Source organism: Nilaparvata lugens, chromosome 11 (genome assembly GCF_014356525.2).
Source record: "Nilaparvata lugens isolate BPH chromosome 11, ASM1435652v1, whole genome shotgun sequence".
Lineage (NCBI taxonomy): Eukaryota > Metazoa > Arthropoda > Insecta > Hemiptera > Delphacidae > Nilaparvata > Nilaparvata lugens.
The window spans coordinates 1,039,545-1,063,707 of record NC_052514.1 but is presented as its reverse complement, the minus strand read 5'-3'; the positions used below and the strand labels follow the sequence as shown (position 1 = coordinate 1,063,707).

The 24,163-nt window shown below is 34.3% G+C and overlaps 3 protein-coding genes across 3 annotated transcripts in view; 2 read left to right on the top strand and 1 right to left on the bottom strand.

The window, feature by feature from the left end:
• Positions 1–1,608: 1,608 nt before the first annotated feature.
• LOC111056178 (isochorismatase domain-containing protein 1) lies at positions 1,609–6,453 on the top strand (the record flags this gene model as incomplete). Its single annotated transcript, XM_039437381.1, is given in 3 exon segments — positions 1,609–1,818; positions 4,982–5,098; positions 5,821–6,453. Coding segments are annotated over 3 exon segments (420 nt in total). The 3' UTR covers positions 5,968–6,453.
• Positions 6,454–14,654: 8,201 nt separating this feature from the next.
• Positions 14,655–16,809, top strand: LOC120353512 (chromatin modification-related protein MEAF6-like). The gene is made up of 2 exons (XM_039437380.1): positions 14,655–14,857; positions 16,440–16,809. The coding sequence occupies exons 1-2, from the start codon at positions 14,783–14,785 to the stop codon at positions 16,686–16,688; spliced, it is 324 nt and encodes a 107-aa protein (XP_039293314.1). The 5' UTR covers positions 14,655–14,782; the 3' UTR covers positions 16,689–16,809.
• A 4,264-nt stretch (positions 16,810–21,073) lies between these two features.
• Positions 21,074–24,163, bottom strand: part of LOC111056175 (galactosylgalactosylxylosylprotein 3-beta-glucuronosyltransferase I) — a 79,405-nt gene continuing 76,315 nt past the window's right edge. The window contains exon 8 of the mRNA XM_039438160.1: positions 21,074–23,105. Within this exon, the coding sequence (XP_039294094.1) occupies positions 23,007–23,105 (99 nt within the window). The 3' untranslated portion in view covers positions 21,074–23,006. The remainder of the gene's footprint in view (positions 23,106–24,163) is intronic.

Sequence of the window (24,163 nt, the reverse complement as noted above, 5' to 3'; positions counted from 1 at the left end):
AGATGTGTCAAGAAAAACTAGGGATAACTCCTCTTAACCTCTTCAAATCCCAAGGCTCATTAAAGATCCGCAAGGAAAATGCAGGGAATGCATTACGGGTCTTTAACAAATTACAGTATTTATTAATTTATTCAATGATAGGCCTACACAAACCCCAATTCATTAATTTAAATGGCATATCATCAACTTTTTGTGGTGTGACCATGGAAGTTACACCTTATGTCGAACTTTCCAAGATTTGCTCGCACAAACTTGCCACACAAATATAATATGTAATGACTGTAGATCGTCATACACCTGTAGACTGGAAGAGAGGCCTACAATGATCCAGGAAGCCACTGAAGGTAATAATACGTATAGCCCTCTTTTGCATCTTGAACACATCTTTTTAACTGCAGAATCGTGACCCCAAAGTAGCAGTCCATAGCTCAAGATGCTATGAAAAAGAGCTTGGTACAAATATCCAAAGTCTTGATCGTTAGCCAAGTGTTCCCGGATAGATCGCGTCAAAACCAACTGATCTATTTACACCAACAGCAAGAATAGGGTTTGCTCATCAACTTTGTCAACTTCCTAAGCAAATAGGTGACTCGTGACAGTCTCTTACAGATGCCCTCACTCTTGCTCTCCCAGGTAAGCTTTGGATCGCTGGTAAATCAAAGGAGACACTGTGGCCCGGTTGCACAAAAGTCGGTTAAATTTTAACCGTTATTAACTTTACGAGAACCAATCAGAGAAGGTTTTTGTGAAAGGACGACTTCTCTGGTTGTTTCTAGTGGTTAAAATTTAACCGGCTTTTGTGCAACTGGCAATGTGAGTGCTGATGCCCTGACTGCGACTCATTGTGCAAACCTTAGACCAGTTATAGAATAGACACGGCCTATTGTATATTCATACTGAAAGTCGAAGCCAACATCTACTGCCATACCTCCAAATCGTGACGTCAGCATCAGATAGAATTTGTTTACATTGTTTTCTGTAGAGTTTGTTTACATTGTTTTCCATAGCAGATAGTGTCTATTTCTGCGGGAGCGCAGCTGGAGTTTACCATTTTAATTAATAATAATTTACATCCTTCTGAAATAAACACAATCTGAAAGTTTTCTATCTGATGATGACGTCACGATTTGGAGATATGGCAGTAGATGTTGGCTTCAGTGACTAGACTTCCCAGCATGTCTATTCTATAACTGGTCTAAGGTACAAACCAATCTTTATGTCTTAACCACATTCAGTAGCAACTTATTCGCTCCAGCAGCATTGAAGAATAATACATCAGCCTCCTGCTGCACCTGGGCCTATATGGTAGGTTTAGGCCAGAAAAAATCAATGTGGTATCGATTGGAATTACTGATATATTGCATTTATTCAAATGCTGATGAATTAATAATACCCTGTTGTCAATATTTGCAGTAGCAGAAGGCTTCGGGGGTGATTTACAGCATTTAATTTGGGTTTTCGTTTAATAATAATATTATCAATGTGGTATCATTCGCAAACTTTAGAATATGTTCTAATATGAGTAGAATTTGTTCTAAAGCTAGTTAAATCACATGCAAAATTAATTTGAATAAGATTACCGTATCTCATTTGTCATTGTTCTTTCAGGTACAAGCATCAAAAACATTTGGAATACCGTTAATAGTGACTGAGCAGTGTCCCATGCAAAATGGTCGGACGGTGAAGGAGCTTGATGTATCTCACGCACATGGCATTTATCCAAAAACCAAATTCAGTATGGCCATACCCGAAGTCAATGAGCAGTTGGATAAACTGTGCGATGGAAATGTTCAGTGTGGAGTCCTGTTTGGCATGCAAGTAAGGAAATTGATAAGACTAATTGATCTATTTACTTGATAATGTAATAATGATTACCTTCTTCTACATCCACGACCAGTTAATAAGATAGATCAAGTCAAAAAAGCAAGATAGAAGGTTAAACCTTCCTTCCTTGGGTTTGTCACTGTGCACATCAAAATATTCATTCACTGAGTAGAATGGATTTCTCTTCAGCAAGATACAAAATAATCTGACTGCTGTAAGCCCAACTGTCTTACAGCTATGAGCCTAACTGTTTATTATTTGTTTTGATATAACCTCAATTAAAATATGTTTATCATAACATGTGAAATCAATCAATCATCACAACATGAACACATTATTGTGAGCCCATGCCACTTATCTGAATCTAAATCTACTACCTCTGTAATCCGTAAACAACATTCTTTTTACATTTTATAATAGGAATCTGCAAATTGAGAGACAGAGTAAGTTAATTCTAGTTGCGAATAGGCAAATTTTTATTAATTATAGGAAAATTCACAATAAAAATTGATAGTGATTCACATTTTTATATGGAATTGAATACAAGATGTGTCATGCCGGCGCCACACTCTGGCCAAGTGCATACAATAATTGAATGAAAAAGACTAAGAAATTGTCAAAAACCACAGATTTATTGATACTTAGAAAGACCGGTTTCGGTTATTATACCATTGTCAATCTCTGATTGACAACGTATCAGAGTTTATAAAAAGATAAGTCTATCAGAGATTGACAATGGTATAATAACCGAAACCGGTCTTTCTAAGTATCAATAAATCTGTGGTTTTTGACAATTTCTTAGTCTTTTTCATTCAATATGAATAATTACCACAATATCAACTTCTCAACTACACAAAAAATGCGTACAATAATGTCGACGAGGTGGATGGCTGCTATGCTTCCGCTCGCCTTCACTCGGCTCGGCTCGCCTTAGCTCCGATGCTTGTGGAGACGAGAGGAGTGAAGGCGAGTGGCTCCCTACCACTGATCTTGATGGGGCGCTCGTCGTCTGATCACATTGCAGTGTGCATGGCAAGACGCTAGTGTTGGCCATTTGACGAGCGACTCGGCAAGCGTGATGTTTAGGCATCAGAACCAGGAGTCTTGTCTAGAAGACGAAACCTGTTCACCTCCAGAAGTCTAGTCTTGTCTAGACTGTAAATCTGACAACATTATATTTCATTTATACAGTATGGCTGGTCACACACCGATTAGTCAAGACAAGACTATTGAATGAAAAAGACTAAGAAATTGTAAAAACCACAGATTTTTCTGTTGATAAATCGGACAGATTTCCAGATAAATCTGTGGTTTTTGACAATTTCTTAGTCTTTTTCATTCAATATGAACATTTACCACAATATCAACTACACAAAAAGTCAAGACAAGACTAGTCACGTTTAGTCACAATACTTCACATAGTTGCTTATGGAGTCATGTCTAATTGCAATGTCTAATCAGTATGTGTTGTGCCATAAGCAGCAATGTGAAGTATTGTGACGGAACGTGACTAGTCTTGTCTTGACTAATCGATGTGTGACCAGCCTACAATTCATTATAGATTGAGACATCGTTGTCAATCTATTAAAATTGTTCTCTGGCTCATGAATATAGTGGTACTGTCCTAGATATCGTCAATGTTTAATTCCTCAACAATGTGTTGATAAAGATAGATTCATTTCGAAATTGATCGATTGATGGCTGTCAAAAATATCTTAAAAGATAAGACTCTCAAGCTAGCTCCGCAGTGCAGGCTGGATGCTTGTCTGAATCTGACTAGGCGCTGAGACAGCAAATAATAGCAGCGTTGGTGGGAATGCGAGCGGCCGCAGTAACATCTTCCACCCAGCAATGGTCGGCGTAGTTCCGCCTAGCGGACAGACGAAAGATCAGTCCAGTCGGTTATTTGATCCCTCCAGCCAGGCTCAGCCAAGCAGCCGAGACAAAAGAACAATGGACGGTCTTATTCGCGTTCATCAGCAGTTTTCTTTCTCACGATTATTTTGATTTCTGTGCTACCTATTATCAATAATAACTCCAATCACCAGTAAAAAGTTTCCAGAAACGTGGTGTACTACCATATTAATGACTTTTCATGATGATTTTCAATTATTTAAAAACATTGTTGACATTCTGAGCCTTCAGGCTAAACTTGGGGTCGCTGAGAACGAATCTGCAATCAGAATTTCTCTATCACGAAAATAACGAAAAAACCTAGCTGTTGATCCGGCAACCGTTAATAGTCATCCTGCAATGCGGCCGAAACACTTCCAAGCCAGACACCCATCTCAAATGACAACAACGCCAAGCTGTGAGAAACCATCCTGCACTGCGGCGGTTAAATTTTTACCGTGATTAATTTCACGAGAACCAATCAGAGAAGGCCTTTTTGATGAGACGGCTTCTCTGATTGGTTCTCGTGGTATTAATCACGATTAAAATTTAACCGGCTTTTGTGCAACCGGTACTCAATTTGTTTAAAATTTGAGTTCAAAAGTGGTTGTATGTAATGCATTTTCCACCTCTTATAAATTCGCAATCTTCCTATTAAGATTTGATTTGTATGTATCAAATAGAAAAATAGTTTCTAACTAACACAAGCCTGTACTTAATTCAACTTACATTTATGAATGTTGAGCCTTTTTCTATAATTGGAAGAATAAGCCGTTGATGTTGTCAACACCACTATAATTTATTCGAAAATTGATTCATCTTACAGAACCAGGTTTCATGGTAACACCTACCACATCTTCAGCTGAACTGTGGTAGGTTGTTCAGCTGAACTGTGGTAGGTTGTTCAGCTGAACTGTGGTAGGTTGTTCAGCTGAAGATGTGGTAGGTGTTACCATGAAACCTGGTTCTGTGAGATGAATTAATTTTCGAATAAATTAAAGTGGTATTGACAACATCAACATCTTATTCTTTCAACTATGGAGAAATATCACAACATCTCATACCATACAATCAACCTTTTTCTATAGCTTTAATCATCCAGCTCTGTAATAATTCATTCAACAGAAGTAAATAAATTGGAAAGTTGATTTACATATAGCTGTTTACCCTGTTGTCAATATTTGCAGTAGCAGAAGTCTTCGGGGTGATTTACAGCATTTAATTGGGATTTTCGTTCAATAATAATAAATCATTAATTTTTCAGGCGCATATATCCATTGAACAAACGGCGGCTGAGCTTTGTGGTCTGGGAATTCAGGTGCATGTAATTGCCGATGCGTGTACCGCTTCTTCACAGGAGGAACGAATTCTTGCATTACAGGTAATAAAACTATAATTGACGAGCGAAGTGAGGTCTAAGATTCAAGTCGACGGTTTCGCATTTCTCTTTATGTTTATATGTTTTTATAGTTTTATATTTATATTTATGTTCCGCATTTACAGCGAAACGCAGAAATAGATTTTCATGAAATTTGACAGGTATGTTCCTTTTTTAATTGCGCGTCGACGTATATACAAGGTTTTTGGGAATCTTGCATTTCAAGGATAATACAAAAGGAAACAAGAGTCTCAGTTCGCCAATATTACCGTAAAAATCAGACTAGAATTATTTATCATAAATCAGCTGTCGAGTGGATTATTGATTGCATGCGTCACTGTATGCAATTAATATATCAACGTAATTTGGTAAAAATCAGGTGTTGTGTGGACTAATAATTGCATGCAATTTATGCACTATTGATTACATGCAATTAATAACTAAAATAACATAGTATTGTCTCTCGACCTTTCTCTGCTTTCAATTCGGGCTGACCTGTTGCCATGTAGAAGATTATGTCTTGTAGAAGATTAGCTTTTGATGTTAGCATTTCTGATACACCAACCCCAACAGCCATTAGCCGTTTTCACACCGATATCTCGACGACACGACATAAAGACAGGATTTACTTTGATGGACTGCATAAGAGGAGGCTGTGGTTTATACAATAATTATTTATTATACAATAAATAGTTACACAATAATTATTTATTTTTGTCTTTCAGCGACTGAAACAGATCGGCTGTTTCATCACGACATGCGAGAGTATTCTGTACAAGCTTCTGGGAGACGAGGACCACCCGAAAGCCAACGAAGTGAAGCAGCTGCTAGACAAGCCTCGTCCGCCCACCGGTCTCGCTGTCCTGCTATGACCTTCACAACTCTCGTCCACCCGGAGGTTCCTGCCTGTACTGTCCTATGTTTGACAGCTCCTCTCATCCACCAGGAGTTTCCTGTCTGTACTGTCTTACGTTTGACAACTCAAAACTCAACTATTCTAGCCATGTGACTAAATACAATAAGAACAAGTCAGACAACTCAACCAAACTTTTTCAGCTACCATTGACTACATTTTTTATACCATTGTCTACAGAATACAGTGGGCTACATGTGAACAAACCAGACTATCTAAAGATGCGTACAGACTTGTGCACTACGAACACGCGCTTTTGGTTTTCTACCAGCTGGGGCCAATTTCACAAAGGTACAAGTATTGTTACCAACCATGGTTACGAACAAGTACTTGTAGTTACAAGTTTACAAGTACTCACGTTTCACAAAAATTTATGATATACAAGTTTACAATTTTACAAGTCTACAAGTACTTCAATATTAAACATAACCTATTTTCATGATAATTTCCTTTTTTCATCCTTTATAAAGGTTACTTGTACTTTTCAATAATTACTTTGAAAATATTTGAAAGGAATATATAATGTTTTTTTGTACAGTCTACTTCATTGATTGCTGAATTTGTAACCTACACAGTATATGTACTCTGTATATTTATAGTATATGTACTATATAATAATGTATACTATATATACTGTGTATATACTATAATACACATAACCTATGAAGTAACACATTAAAACTATTTTGGAAATTTATTAAATTCAATTTCCTGATGCATATATTTCCAAAATAATGAATTTTAGAGGAATATAGGGCATTTTTGATTATTAGAAATATTTATTAAATATTTAAAATAATTTTAATGATCACTTGTAAATCCTTTACATAGCTTTCCACTTCGGTAGAAATTTCATAGTTACGAACAAGTAATTTCGACAAAAATTGTTGGCTACAATGAAAATCTTTGTGAAACACTTGTTCGTAACAAGCAAATCACTTGTAAACTGTAGAAATTCATTGTAACTACAAGTTTACAATTCTGCTTCTGTGAAACGCTTGTAATCAGCTGTTCTCCAAAACCATGGTTGGCAACAAGACTTGTAACCTACTTGTACCTTTGTGAAACGGGCCCCTGATGTCTAATCTGTATCTCTAACTAGTTACACCATTAGCTAGTCACACTATTAGCTAGTTACACCATTAGCTAGTCACACTATTAGCTAGTTACACCATTAGCTAGTTACTAGCTAGTTACACACACATCTATTTTAGGACGTATGATATCCTATCGTCCTTATAAATTCTATTAGACTAGTAGTTCTGTGAACAGTAGACCTCGCGCTCAGTAAGTTACATTGACCTGTTGTTATGTTAATAGAATTAATAAATAATTTATCAATTTAAAATGTTTAGAAAAAATCCTAAATAAACATAGAGCTTTCTGTCCTATCGTACCGTGACGTGTCGTCCCGGAATGAGAGTGTGAGCGCTGTTATCAGGTCTGGCCGCAACTGTCTACAACGTTGATGGAAAGATACAATATCTCAAGATGTTCGATGTTTTTGAACGGGTAGTATTATAGTCAACTGTCTACGAACGTTGATGGAAAGATACATTTTCAAGATGTTCGGTGTTTTTGAACGTGTAGTTGACCGAGAGAAGTGAGGTCTAAGATACAAGTCGACGGTTTGGCATTTCTCTTAATGTTTAAATGTTTATATTTTGCGCATTTACGGCGAAACGCGGTAATAGATTTTCATGAAATTTGACAGGTATGTTCCTTTTTTAATCGTGCGTCGACGTATATACAAGGTTTTTGGAAATTTTGCCTTTTAAGGATAATATGAAAGGAAAAAGGAGCCTCCTTCATGCGCCAATATTAGAGTAAAAATCAGACTATAGAATATCATTCATCATAAATCAGCTGACAAGTGATTACACAGATGTGTGGAGAAGCCAGTCTATTGCTGTATTTCCATAAGGTCTATAGTTTCAATCAGGTACTTGTGGATGACAATACTGCGTGTGGTCTACTGTTCACAGAACTACTAGTAGTTCTGTGAATAGTAGACCTCGCGCTCAGTAAGTTACATTGACCTGTTGTTATGTTTTCTCAAAAATTAATAAATAATTCAACAATTTAAAATGTCTAGAAAGAATCCTAAATAAACATAGAGCTTTCTGTCCTATCGTACCGTGACGTGTTGTCCCGGAATGTGAGTGTGGGCGCTGTTATCAGGTCTGGCCGCAACACTGTCTACAGCGTTGATGGAAAGATACATTTTCAAGATTTTCGATGTTTTTGAACGGGTAGTATTATAGTCAACTGTCTACTAACGTTGATGGAAAGATAAATTTTCAAGATGTTCGGTGTTTTTGAACGTGTAGTATTATAGTCCACTAGACAGCTGATTTATGATGAATAATTCTATAGTCTGATTTTTACTCTAATATTGGCTCCTTTTTCCTTTTATATTATCCTTGAAATGCAAAATATCCAAAAACCTTGTATATACTTCGACGAGCAATTTAAAAAGGAACTTACCTGTCGAATTTCATGAAAATCTATTACCGCGTTTCGCCGTAAATGTGCAACATATAAATATTTAAACATTAAGAGAATTGCCAAACCGTCGACTTGAATCTTAGATCCCACCTCGTTCGGTCAATTAAACAGATGATGATGATGATGATGATTGTAAAGCTCCGTTAGTGGGATTTCACACCTAAGCTGGGCCGAGCCGAGCCGAGCGGAATCTGCGTGCACGCTAACTATGCAGGATTTAGTCGGGAGCATTCAAATCAACGCCGGGCCGAGCTGAGCGGATTTGTGCAGTCGGCTTGACGCCCAACTCGAGCGTTTTCGGGCAAGCGGATTCTGCCTTCTTTCAGTTTAGTTCGATCTTCTAACGTAGGGAGTTGCGCAGTATTTTTGACCGAACGAAGTGAGGTCTAAGATTCAAGTCGACGGTTTGGCATTTCTCTTAATGTTTATATGTTGCGCATTTACGGCGAAACGCGGTAATAGATTTTCATGAAATTTGACAGGTATGTTCCTTTTTGAATTGCGCGTCGATGTATATACAAGGTTTTTGGAAATTTTACATTCCAAGGATAATATAAAAGGAAAAAGGAGCCTCCTTCATACGCCAATATTAGAGTAAAAATCAGACTATAGAATTATTCATCACAAATCAGCTGACAAGTGTTTACACAGATGTGTGGAGAAGCCAGTCTATTACTGTATTTGTAAAAGGTCTATAGTTCCAATCAAAGACATTAAAGAGGTATGCATCTTTAAGCTGGGTTTACACCAAAGTCATTAACAAAATGGTCATAACTTAATCCTTATAGATTCTATTAGATTGAACGGAAGTTGACAAACACATATGTTCATCATGTGTATGATAAGTTATGTTCAATCCAATATAATCTATAAGGATTGAGTTATTAACATTCTTTAAATAAAGTTGGTCTAATCGCAGCTTTAAGGTCTTTGGTTTCAATATTTTGTTTTGCAGTCATGTTATTGTTATGCGTGCCCATCAGTATCAATATTCTCACATTCGAAAAAACTAATTTAATAGGTGAATAAAAATAAACAAAGAACTAAATGATGCTGGAGAAATTATAATATTTTTGATTCTAAAAAATTAATTTTCATGAGATAGAAAGTTCATCACGGAACTGGATTAATTATATCATATAGAATACAAATTCAAACGTGAACTGAGTTTGTTAACATTTAAAACAGTTGACATCAGGTACTTGTGGATGAGAATAATGCGTGAGGTCTACTGTTCACAGAACTACTAGTGTATTTGTGTATTACTGAGCCAATCGGCAATCGGCTTCAGTGCGAACGCAGGCAGATTCCGCCCGGCCCAGCTTTGATGTGAAACCACACTAACGAATACAATCATCTTCTGTAAAACTTTACAATCATCTGTTTAATCTAATAGAATTTATAAGGATGATAAAATATTGTACGTTTTAAAATCGATGTGTGTGGAACCATTACCGTCTCCATCTATACAGAAATCCGCCGCTTAAGCCTGGTTTTCACTAGTAGAGTTAGTGGTCGAGCAACTGGCATACTATCTCTACCGAGCTAACTCTACTCTACTTACTTGGTCGAGTAACTGGCATACTAACTCTACCGAGCTAACTCTACTCTACTTACTTGGTCGAGTAACTGTTTCCACTACAATTGAGAATATTAGGTGAAGTGTGTTGTCTAGTGAACAGAACTAACCTTAAAATGTCGACTCTACTCTCCTACCTCATTAGCATAGTAGTGGTAGAGTAGAGTGAGAAGCGGTGGTGGGGGAAGGCAAGTGGTAGAGTACTATCCCACGGTGCTATCCCACTCTACTAAAAACTAGTACTCTACCATGAACGTTTCCATTGGGAGAGTTCACAAGATAGTTAGTACTTGCCCAGGGAACTCTACCACTAAATCTACTAATGAAAACCAGGCTTTAATCTGATAGAATTCATAAGTTCATATTTAATTCATATGTGTGTATAACTGGCTTTACTGTTTCTGACAAATACAACAGATATAATAAGAATAGCATCAGCTGATAGAAAAGGATGCGCGTGTTCAGGTCGTGGTGCTAAAGTCTGTACGCTCCTTATGAGATTGAATACAAAACATGATATGAACAAACATGATACACTGTTTTTGTAAATCTATTTCTGAGACTTTTTACAGTACATTTAAGATTTCAGTCACCAATCAAACCAAACTATCCTAGATAGAAAACTAAGTGCCGGTTGCACAAAAGCCGGTTACATTTTAATCGTGATTAATTCCACGAGAACCAATCAGAAAAGACGTCTTATCAAAAAGGTCTTCTCTGATTGATTCTCGTGAAATTGATCACGGTTAAATTTTAATCGTGATGAACTCCACGAGAACGAATCAGAGGAGACGTCTTATCAAAAAGTCTTCTCTGATTGGTTCTTGTGAAATTGATCACGGTTAAAATTTAACCGGCTTTTGTGCAACCGGACCTAAAGTATAATATATGAATAAGCCAAAGACACTGTGAACAACTCAAATAAACTTTTTTCCCTAAGACTAAAAATAATTCAATCATACATTTCAGCCTTACGATTAAATATATTACATCCAAATACATTATCAACACATCTAAAGCATTGAATAGAAATTACTACATAGAAGCAACAAATTTGAATAAATAATTTTGTATGAATATAGCATTCGTAAAAAGGAATTATTACTGTTACAAAATTTAATGATGTAAAACTAAGTTCAGTACCGTAGTTGAAATAATAAAGTAACTAGAAAATTTTCACTTGTTAAAAACCATCAGAAAAAATTACAATTTCCTACCTTTTCTAATTGAAAGCGGTTATTTAACAAAAAATGTAGAATTCACTACACGTTTTCACTTCTTTGAACTAACCAAAGACTAGATAAACAAACTAAAAAATGCATACACATTCAAATTATCGACAAATTGATTCAACCAAATATTAGCCATAAAACTAGAAATAATAACACTTGATCATATTATTTTCTTTAATTTAAATAGGAAATAAATCAATAATTAAAAACAAGATGTTGAGTCAAACTTGCACGATCTACAGTAACACTGGCCTATAATATTACATTGTATCCCTCCCTATCTCTTTTCTGTATAGGGCTACTTTTTATAGAAATAGAAAGAAAAATGAAAATCTCAGTACCTTTTTTGAATATTTAATCACAACATGTTTCGGACATTGATGCCATTTTCATGTGATATAAAGTTAAGTATGTTGTGATTAAATATTCAAAAAGGGTACTGAGATTTTCATTTTTCTTTCTATATCCCTCCCTAATATCCCTAACTAACAGTTACCTTCTCATTCCACATATTTGTAACTTTAGGTAACTAATAGTTATCTATCAATCCTAACTCTAGGTTTCTAAAAGTCACCCAATCAATTCCAACATTTTAAAATTTAGGTAACTTGGAGTTACCTATAACTTTGCATTCCTAACGTTTTATGTGTGACACTATAATATATTTACAAGATAATGATGATAATAATAAGTGAATATTTGATATTGATAATAATATTGACTGAGGTTGTGGTAGAGTCGTCTAGCTGAATATTCTAATCGTGTTTTATTGTTATGTTTGAGTTTTATTTTATTTATTAATCTTTAGATTTAAGGTATTGTATGTTTACATTAATATTTTTAAATTGACTGAGGTTGTGGTTGTTGTTCCATAATAATTAAAAATTGGTTCATGAGTTTTTTCAAATATTTTTCAAAGCATAGTAAATAAATCTATATTCAGACATAAAAATTTAAGAATAAGGATTTTGCTATTCTTGAAATTCAGCTTAATCCAATGATAATCTCAAATAAACATCCTGATAATACTAATCTTGTATTTGAACAATCTATATATTTTATGAAAAAATCTGAAATTAAAATATTTTACCCAAGTATTGCTTATTTGTTACTATGAGAAAAAATGTGTTTGTTGGTTCAGATTCAGTAGATATTTGCTTTTTATTTCCTCTATGTGTTATTATTATAGTTTATCTTTATCATTGCTGAGTTCTATTGCATTTTGTCAATACTATTATGAGATCAACATAGAAAACTAAAACTTTCATTCCGAAATATTTTAAATCTACAATTGCTATTTCTTCTGAAATCACATGCTATTCGAAACTCCAAGTTTTTTGGGGGAAGCCTCATAGATAACCTTGTAATGCAATTTATTGTGCTCATACTTTTTGAACAACTATCAATATTTGTACTGATAAGAATATCGCTTTGGCTCTTTGGTCTATTTGAATTTAAACTTTACAAATAAGAACGACAATACTAATTTATTCTTGACAATATCTAAGGTTGTGTAGAATATTTTGTACAATTTTATTTTGGAGTTTGAATGAATCACTTTTGTCCACTTGAGTTACCATATTTATTTATTTTATTTTAATCACGCACTTTTCCACTTCTACTTCTATTTTAGTAGCCTAACCCTTGAAACTATGAATAGGTATGTACTTATTTTCATAGATTTAATACACTCTATTCCAAGTGCTTTGAAACTGAACCGTCTTTCTAAATCTAATAATAAATTATGCTTAATATTGTACTGATTTCCACATGAGTTTGTATTGAATTAGAATTATTCACAATATATGAATTAAGATTAGCCAATTAAAAATCACATATTTTACTATTATCACTTTCATCTACAATACTCATTTAAAAACTCAATTTTTTAATTTGGAAGAAAAATTTATAAATTTCAGAAGTGCATTAAATAGTGTCAACCGTAGAAAAAAGTTTTTAAACTTTCCGTTCCATAAAATCTCAGGGCATTCTCTCAAACTTTCCTATTAGACTTTTGCCATTATTGTACCAATGACAAGGTAGTGCCAAACTCAAGTTTTTGTTTGTTTTTTTGTTTGATTCCCTCATATACCGGTATATTCTAAAACTTTAATGATACGGTATTTCTTTGAATGGTATTCTAAGTAAGTTTGAGCCATGTAATGAGAAGGTTCTCGAATTATGGAAGAAAATTGATAACATATAAGTCGAAGAAAACATGGAATAAAATCCTCTACTGTACCTTTACATTTAACTTACTGTCCAACCAATCAGGGTGAAATTTTATAAGTTTTTATACTTGCTATTTGTAAAAAGCCAAGTACATCATCTGAATGAATGATAGAAGTAGGTAATGCGTAATGGCATAATCACGATTTTGTACTCTCTATAAAGATTTTCAAGATTTGTGGAAAACTTATGTTTCATTTAGACATAGATTCAACTAATTCTCTATCCAAAGATGTCTCACTTCGAAAAATACGTAGTTCGATCTTGAATTTTTTCACCATATAAGTTAGGTAGGTACTTATATCCACCATTAGTTTTCCACCTCTTAGCTCTTAGATGAATTTTCAAAATAATGTAAACATTCATGATCATTTTGAGATAGGCTACATTAATTTTTAAAAATTTACGCTTATAAGCACAAACATATTTATCAGAAAAAAGCAAAATTTTATTTGAAAAAAAAAATGGTTGTAAGAAAGGGAATACTCTTGTTCCTTCCAAAAACAATTACGCTATTATATATTGATATTTAACATATTTATAAACAATATTTTGGCATATTAAATATTCACATGGTGCTTCTTTGTATTTGTTCATGCTTTAAAAATAAAACTATGATCTTGTAAGTATCTGACTTTTTATTTTATGTTCTATCCAAATGAAAAGATTTTTGTTTGTTTTTATAATGAAGCTCTGCTATTCAAATTATATTAATATCAACTCTTCCAATAGAAGATTCATTCCAAGTTTATAGAATCATAACTTAGAGTGAGAGGTAAGGGTAGAGAGTATCAGAGAAAGTGCTGAGTTTTGCAAAGAGATTTAAATGTCGAAAATATTTGTCAGCACAGAGTGGAGAAATTTAGATAGGTACATGCTTTATAACATTCTTATCTACCTTTTCTGATGCATCCTCTATCTCAGTGGCCTCTCTACACTATCCTCTGATCCCTAAACACTTTTGAATAACTCAATAACTTGATAAGTCAATAAATTATTGACTGGTAGCCACTCTAGCTTTACAAATGCCCCTCAATATTTGAAATATGGCGCCACATTGTCCAACTCGCTTGATCTATAGTAAGTGACACTCGATTATGGTGGCAGTGAAAACAAAGTAGACATCTTGAAAACTTGATTGTTTTTGTTTTGCGCCGACCGTTCTCTTGTATAATTTCTTTAAAATTTTTATTAGATTGCTCTATTGGATGTGAAATTCTAACAAAATGGCATCAAAAAGCTCCTCTTCCGATGCTCGAGCCGAATTAGCAGAACTTGTTCGGAGAAAAGCTGAAATTGCGGTAAGAATCTAAATTGAGTGAAACTGTCTTTATAATAGGTTATGTTTCCAGAAAGATCGAGAAGATCTGTTTAATTTGCAAAGCGTTTTCTCAAATAATTTTGCCATTAAAATTGAAAATAATGTTGCCCATGAAGTTTGTTGAGTCATTTCTACAGCCAAATACTCCTTCATTAGGTTAAAACTTTAGCTTAGGATCTAGATTGAGTGAAACTCAATATTATAGGTTATGTTTCTAGAAAGATCAAGAAGATCTGTATGCATTGGTGAGAATATTATTATTACAGCCAAATACTCCTCCATTAGGTTAGAGCTTTAGCTTAGAATGTTTCGCTTATTCTGTTGCAGAGGCCAATCAATTCGTCTTATAGGCTATAATCCTTTGATTATGAAAATTATTAATGCGTGTACTACATTTAGTATATTACAATTTTGGCATCCAGTAGGTTACCAAGAGACTGAGCTAGTTTACAGTAGAAACTTATTTTACTCTGGGGTCCCCTGTTTCTGGCAGCCAACTTGTAGCCAGGTAGCCAATACTGGTCTCTCAATGTTTTCCCAGCGTTCTTTACATTCGGCCGCCTATGGTTGCTTTCTGGTGACCCACTTGGCTACGCAACGCTTCGGAAGACGTAGCCGTCCTATCTCACTATATTTAAAGCTATGCTACGCTGATGTGAACGAGGCAGAATTAGTAAATTTCACATTTGAGATAGGATGTATTTCAAAGTGGAAATTCTTGAAACGCACCTGAGTATTAAGATACCTTGAAGGTGCAACTCCGCTTCCAAACACTCGCCAAGTGCGTATCAATGACGTCGTGATAGGACTATTTCAACGTAGTGAAACGTAGCTAAGTATTAAGATATCTTGAAAGTGCAATTCCGCTTCCACACTCTTGCCAATGCCTTCTACATACGGTAGCTGGTACAGGTTAATTGATGTAATATTAACGGTTCATTCTCGTTTAAAATAATCAATTATATTTAATAAAGCAATAAATTATATTTTTTAATAATTTCATAATGAATTTTCATAATTGAGATGAAATATTTTGTTAATTAATAATTCTACATTGTTAAAAGAAAATCTGGCAACAGAGCAAAGTGAGAAAGAAATAGCGCTATCCGCTTTGTTGATTGATAGACAAGGATAAAGGATATAGTGAGGTCCACGTTATAATGACAGTATTTGATCAACGTTGGTTTTGCTATCCTTGTCTATCATTCGACAAAGCCGGTGGTACTATCCTTTTCTAGGTCCACAACGATGCCAATTATGTTTTTGACAGTGTAGAAATATAAATAATTAATGTAGAGAATCGGCATCGCTATTCTCCTATCTTTATCTACTTCCATTATAACGTGGACCTCACTATAGCAACACCATTTCTAATGAAACACTGCCATTATAACGTGGACCTCACTATAGATGACTTGAAAAGGTGATAAATTCCCCATTTCCAGTTCTTTTTAACGTTTAATGACTGCACAAAGAAGAACTGCCATATCTACTGAATTTATTCTATAACACCTTTACTTGATTCCTATAAGTTACTCTATATTTCAATCTATTTTTTTCAGGAGACCCTGGCAAATCTTGAAAGGCAGATTTATGCTTTTGAAGGCAGCTACCTGGAGGACACTCAGCTCTATGGGAACATCATCAGAGGCTGGGACCGCTACCTGACCACCAACAAAAATACAAACAGTAAAGCCGAGAAGGGTAATAGGAAATTCAAGGATGCCGAGAGACTGTTCTCTAAATCCAGTATCACATCTCAGGCAGTCAGTAACCCAGAGTTCAAAACTGAAATGTGCCAAAGTGATTGAATCCATCTTTTTAAATTGTTTCTGTGTATAAACTTGAGTTATCTAAAGTAAGTATTCTCATCTTGTGATACTATAATTATATGTTTCCAGTGATTGACATTATATAAGTATTTTAACGGCCTATAGATGTTTTTATCCTAATTTCAACACACATATTGAGCTTGAATAGTTTATTTTTTCGTCCAATGATTCATTGAATTGTTTCAAAATTTTTAAAAAGTGTATGTCTTGATATCAATCACCGTTATATTGGCAGTCTACGTTATAATGGCGGTATTTGGTTAACATTGGTGTTGCTATCCTTGTCTATCATTCGAAAAAGGAGATGGTGCTATCCTTCTCCGCAACGTTGCCATGTGGTATTTCAACAATGTAGAAATATAATTAAGTCAGGCTCGCTTCGCTCGCCATATCCGTCTGGCCAGGGGGCTCCGCCCCCTGGACCCCCGACTGGTTCGTCCGAAAATGAGATCAGCGGGCTTCACTTGCCAAAAACGCAGATTTTGGGCGTATCTTTGGCGTTATTTCAAATTCCTTCTAACACATTATTACACCCTAGCTTAGCTTCTGAACTAAATTTGAACATTTTCTGTTCATTTGTTCTCGATAAATCTGAGAAAAAGCAAAAAAACCGCTAATTTTGGGCGTATCTTTGACGTTATTGCAAATTCCTTCTAACACAACATTATTACACCCTAGCTGAGCTTCTGAACTAAATTTGAACATTTTCTGTTCATTTGTTCTCGATAAAGCTGAGAAAACGCTAAAAAACAATGGAAAAACGCAAATTTTGGGCGTATCTTTGGAAATTTTTCCAAATCTGTTCTTAGTGCACCTCTAAAGGGGCAACAGAACATACCTACCAAATTTGAACGTTTTGGGTCCGGTAGATTTTTAGTTCTGCGAGTGAGTGAGTCAGTCAGTTAGTGAGTGAGTGCCATTTCGCTGTTAATATAATTATATAGATACACGAAATATTCAATCCCAATTAGAAAAATTTAATCATTGAAATATCTACTTGACGAATGAAATATAATTGATTGATAAAAACAATATAAAAATCTTGAAGCACCCTTTATTTTTTAAAAAACTTTAAAATAGTTCAACCTTTTTAATAAAATAAAGGGTGCTTCAAGAATTTTATATTTTTATTTATTTAAAAAGTAGCCCATGTTAATGAAGTATTTTTATAATTGATTGTTTTGAACAAGAATTAACAGTTAATATCACATCAGCTATCCTCTATAGAAGGCAGTGGCAAGGCAGAGAATAGGCAGAGAATATTCTTCTAGCTTCCTCCATTATAATGTGGACCTGATTTTAAGCCAATTTGATTCCTTATTTACTCTTCATAAATCTACAATAAACCTGCGATCCCACATATCAGAATCAGTGAAAATATAATCCCCATGATTTCTTATGAGACTATTCCCACTCAACCCGGTCGAGCTACTGTGAACAGTCCCATTAAAACATATGGAAATTATATTGTCACTGTACCTGACCATTACCTCAGTAAACAAAGCCATAGTGCATGACTGGTGGTTGATTGTAACGTCAGCACAGGTAGCGCTCCTCACCAATAAAAAATCTGGTGTGGCGCACTCACACAACTTTCCTTGCCGTTATGAAAATTTATCACCTGACGCTAGTGTTCCCGCGCATCTCAAGTCTACTATTCAAAGATTTGAGCCAGCTGGTGACAGGGCAATAACGCTGGAGACACACGAGGTCTGCTATCTCTTCGTAGTGAATCATTCAATAGAATCAACAGTTGCCAACAGTTTGCAATTGAAAATCACATTTTCTCGAATTTCGAGCTTATTTTTAATTCTAGGTGAAAATGTTACTGGACATTAGTTGTAGAGATTCTCATGCTCAATCTTTTCCACTCGAATATTTTTTGTTTAAATTGAATCTGAAGCCTGATAATTGAGAATCTAAAACCAAACTTTGCATAGATGGGGCGGAGCTCCTGAAATTTTTACAGATATGGGACTTGTGGCAGTTGATAGAGCTTATCGATGACTATTTTAGGTATAACTTTAATCAAAATCGTTGGAGCCGTTTTCGAGAAAATCGCGAAAAAACCTGTTTTTGACATTTTCGCCATTTTAGCCGCCATCTTGAATCGCATTTGATCGAAATTGTTCATGTCGGATCCTTATATTGTAAGGACCTTAAGTTCCAAATTTCAAGTCATTCCGTTAATTGGGAGATGAGATATCGTGTACACAGACGCACATACACTCATACGCACACACACACACACACACACATACAGAACAATACCCAAAAACCACTTTTTTGGACTCAGGGGACCTTGAAACGTATAGAAATTTGGAAATTGGAGTACCTTAATTTTTTTCGGAAAGCAATACTTTCCTTACTAATAAGGAAAGGAAAGGTAATAGGGCAAGGAAAGTAAAAAACTAGCTGATATAGATCAGCTGAAATCAACAAATTTTTATTGGTGTGGAGCCCTACCTGTGCTGACGTCACCAGAATGCACTATGGCTTTCAGATCACACGTTCAGATCATTATGTATGGGAATCTGTCTTAATTGGGTTATAATTAGTGCTCTACTTTGATACGCTTCCACTTTGCTCCATTGTATAACAAAAACAACTAAGATAAATCTCTGGTAAACTCTGATAATGGTTTGACAACCGAAATTATCTCAATTTCTAGAGTTACCAACCGGTAGCCTTATCTCTGGAATTCGCCAGAAATTGACAATGGTGTACCAACTGAAACCAGTACCTCGATTTTTTATAAATCTGTGGTTTGAAAATATCTAAGGTTGGCCGTCCACCGAACTAGCATCGGCCGAAAACTATTGAAATCGTCCGAATGATCCCCCAACAAAGAAAGGAATAGATGCTTGTCCATTGCAACAAGTTCATACGATCGTCTCCGGCCGATCCGAATTGAATGGGATTTTCCGGCTCTATCCGACCGAACTAACTAGTCAAGCTGAGACAACAAAGTGTTCCTAACCTAAAATTGTTTCACAGTTTTATTTATTTGAAGTTGTTCTGTTTTATCAAGTTGTAACTATGGACAATGAAAAGTTGATAAGTTTGGTTCAAGAGCATGTTCCATTGTGGGATATGCAAGACGAAAGATATGATCGCCGTGTTGTTCAGAGGAATCTGTGGACAAAGATTGCTGAACAAATAGGATCTGAAGGTAAAAGTAAATTCGTATGGCTTTTGTTGGTGGGGAGTCACTTGCGGGAAGGTCCCACCGCCTGAATATATAATTTAAGCCGTCAATGGGCCTTACAACTGTCATACTTCAGCCGGGACCGACAGTTTAACGTGCCCATCCGATAACACGGGAGTGATCTGGTTAAAAAACTTTTGGTATTGAGAGGGTTTGAACCCGGGATCACGGATCACTCCATCTGAAGGTAACTTTATTGTAATGGATAACTAATTTAGTGGATATTTGTTTATTCAATTTTCAAAATCTCAATATAGTCATTGTTTATGAAAAATTTTGGTGGCTATGGTAATAGTTAATTCAATATTCAATAGTTCAGCCAAATACTGAACTAGACTGACGTAAAAGATTCCAATGAACGACCATATTCGGCCGAATGAACGGCGGCAGATTCGTCCGTTCTAACGGCCAAACGGATCGGTTGAATACGGTTCCAGTGGACGGTTACCCTAATACTTTTATTCGATTTGGATAATTACCAAAATTTCACATTCACAACTATTCAGAAAATAAATTGATGGTTTCAATGATATAAACACATAGAAGAGAGTATTGTTCGTTTATTTTTTTTATATTGATACAATTACAAGAAATATTTTATTACATCAGTTTTTTATTTATTAATAAATAATTTGTTTGACAATAGATTTAAAAATGTCGCGCTCATAATAGTAAATAACAATAAACAGATTACAAATTTATATTACTACGATTTTAACTTGAAATAAGCAATAATTTATAGTACTTATAAAATTTTAAATTGGAGGATTAACATTAGAAATCACAGTGTGTACAATATTTGATTAAAAGTTGAGATAATAAAATTGAATTATTTTTCAGTGCTACTATCTTTGATTATGGATACGTTAGGTATTAACGTATCCATAGTCAAAGCAACTATGCTACATAGAGGAAATTCTGTATCAAGAAATTTGGTTCAAGTAAAAATTAATAGAGAAGCGACAAAACTCTTTGTCATGTAAACTTTTCACATTTATTTAGAATCTGAACATATAAATTCCATCTACTTCTCCAGACGGCACTTTGCCATGGAGAAAAAATGCCTACGATAAAATGTTATAACTGATTTCTTTTGTAATGCAATTATTGTGAAATTGAATAAAGGCCAATTTATTCATTTATTTTTTTTTTTTAATTAATAGACCTCGCCAATACAATACAGTGTAACTTGACAAACCATTTTCATAATTATGCCAAAATCATATTTAATAACAAGTTTGATTAACATTGGCCGTTCAATTGTACATTTTACAATATGTAGGCTATTAATTCAAAATTCAGATACATTATTCCAACTTTCCAAAAGTTGAAGAAAATCTATAAACGTGCTTGGACTTATTCGATAGTATAATTCAGTTTGTCATGGTTAAACAATTATACATTTTTTCCTAATATAAGATACAAAAAATTCTCAATAAAACAACAAACAGTAAATTTGGAAAATTTATAGCACCAAACCAGTGATAATTCATCACTAAATTTTTAATTTTTGTCTGATATTAATCGGCCTTCTCCACTTTAGTCTAATGAATATTTATATCAACAAAATTCATACAGTTATTTCCTATTTATAAAAATAACGGCTTTACAATAATTACCTTGCTAGGCTAAATTTCTCAACATCTAGATATTTAATTACATTGATTTTGAAATTCGCATAAAATTTGTTTTAAATAACTTTTAGTGCAATAAGAGTGTAATGAATATGTATAAGCGTCTTCATAGGAATCTTAGCACAATAGTTTTCAACCTATTTCTAAAATATAATTTCATATTTCATAGAATTTGATTTTAGCAATATTGAATTGTTCGTTCAAGAGGAATTCAAGAAAAAAGAATGAGAGACTAGATTAGTTTAGAATTTTGAAAATGATTAGAGGTGAAAAAATACTGTACTAAAAAGGAATTTGTAGAAATATATAAAAATAAATACACAAGGACAACACATACATAGATTTATAGAGGACATACATTAATAAAATAAAGAGGAGTGGTCTAAGACTGCCAATATTATTCAAAATGCCTTCTTCGATTTTTTTTTATGTTTCCGTCTTTGTTCAAATAAGACGTCGAGGCTCAGTCCAGTTTCCAATACATTTTCATTTGAAAAAGGAAAACAAATCTGCAACTAAATTTTTACTCGAGTTAGATGATTAATGAGCTAAAAGATAATCAAGTAGCCTACTCAAATTTTACTAAATGCGTGTTAAAATTTTACTAAATGCGTCTCAAATTTTACTAAACGTGTTAGAAGATGTGTTACGTGTTAAAAGTAAATCAACAAGTCTACTTCTTTATGAAATAAATTCTGCATTGAAGTGAAACATCTACTGATTCTATCCACTGCAAAATATTGATGCAGTCTACTATAAAGTTGTTATTTTCTCTAGAAGTTGTTGATATAATTATTTCATCTATCACAACTGTAATTATTTCTTTCCTTTCCCAATCATTCATAGTTGAGAATAATATTGTATTTATCAATGTATAAATAATCTGTTCATCATGACCAGAAAACTGTCACAAAACAGTGACAGTGAACATTGTAAATATGTTTTCCATAAGTTCAAATGGGACTATTCATACTCACTCGGCCGTTCTGAGTGTGAATAATCCAATTATAACTTGTACAAATAATATTTTCACTATCACTGTTGAGTGGGAATATCGCTTACATTATTCTATTATTTATCAATGATAAACTTGAATTTTCGGCAGTGATAACACTCAAGTGTTAATAGTTAGTCAAGCCTATCTATTATAGTAATAGATTATTCTCTAAAAAGAAAGAACATAATTTATCATGACGAATAATATTGATAGTCTAGAACCTACTTAATAACTAACAAATACTAATAGGTAATTAAAAATCATGAAGAGTTTGTGGAATAAATATTTTACACATAAGAGTTCTGAAAATTGAAATAGTTTTCTTGTTTGTGACATGAACTAGGAGATCAATCACTCCGAAGTCGACATTTAAGTCGATTTTTCATCCATAAAACAGAATTGATCAGTTCATCAAGCTATCACATGAAAATTGAAATCGCAAACAATAACAGGTAATGCTATACTTTCATGGCGTCCAGGGAACTTTTACCTTTATTTTTGAGCTGTTTTTCGAATTTTAAACTCGGTTCTTCGGTCCGCGTGTGCCAAACATAGATCTGTAAAATATTGATAATCTAATATTAAAAAAGAACAAAATTTATTCACAAATCGAGTTCATTACAATGAGAAAACTACTCTAACACAAAATTATTGTGAATAATATAAATTAGTTGAATAAGAATCTACATGTATTTTGTGAAATTTCTCCATAGTTGAAAAACACATGACTGTGTTTTTTTACTTTCCTTGCCCTATTACCATAGGTAAGGAAAGTATTGCTTTCCAAAAAAAATTAAGGTACCCTAATTTCAAGTTTTCTATACGTTTCAAGGTCCCCTGAGCCCAAAAACATGATTTTTGGGTGTTGGTCTGTGTGTGTATGTGTGTGTGTGTATGTCTGTGAACACGATAACTCCATTCCTAATTAACCGATTGACTTGAAAATTTTAAACTTAAGTTCCTTATACCATAAGGATCCGACAATAAGAAATTCAATAAAATTCAATTCAAGATTTCGTAAAAAATGGCGGATAATTACTAAAAAACCATGTTTTTCACGGTTTTCTCGAAAACGGCTCTAACGATTTTCTTGCCCTACTATTCTAACTATTTATAAGCCCTTACTCTAACTATTTATAAGCCCTATCAACTGACATGAGTCTCATTTCTGGGGAAATTCCAGGAGCTCCGTAATATTCTTGAGAAAAATGGCGGATAATGGCTAAAAAACCATGTTTTTCACGGTTTTCTCGAAAACGGCTCAAACGATTTTCTTCAAATTTATACCACGGCTATTCATAAGCCGTATCAACTGACATGAGTCTCATTTCTGAGAAAATTGCAAGAGCTCCGTAATATTCTTGAAAAAAAATAGCGGATAATTACTAAAAACCATGTTTTTCACGATTTTTTCAAAAATAACTTGACCGATTTTTTCAAATTCATATCCTGTATAGTTATTTATCAGCTCTATCAACTGGCATGAGTCTTCTTTCTGGGAAACTAATGGGGGGTCCACCCCATCCTTGATAAATGTACTTAGTAACCTCCTTCTCGTGCATGAGGTAGGTAGCGCAGTTCATAAAAAGAATGCATAGTCGAGATATTTCATCTG

Bases quoted from the DNA above. Each gene is read 5' to 3' on its own strand.
- LOC120353512 (XM_039437380.1), top strand. From the start codon at position 14,783: ATGGCATCAAAAAGCTCCTCTTCCGATGCTCGAGCCGAATTAGCAGAA. The intron at 14,858-16,439 runs GTAAGAATCTAA...TATTTTTTTCAG, and splicing joins GGAGAAAAGCTGAAATTGCG to GAGACCCTGGCAAATCTTGA.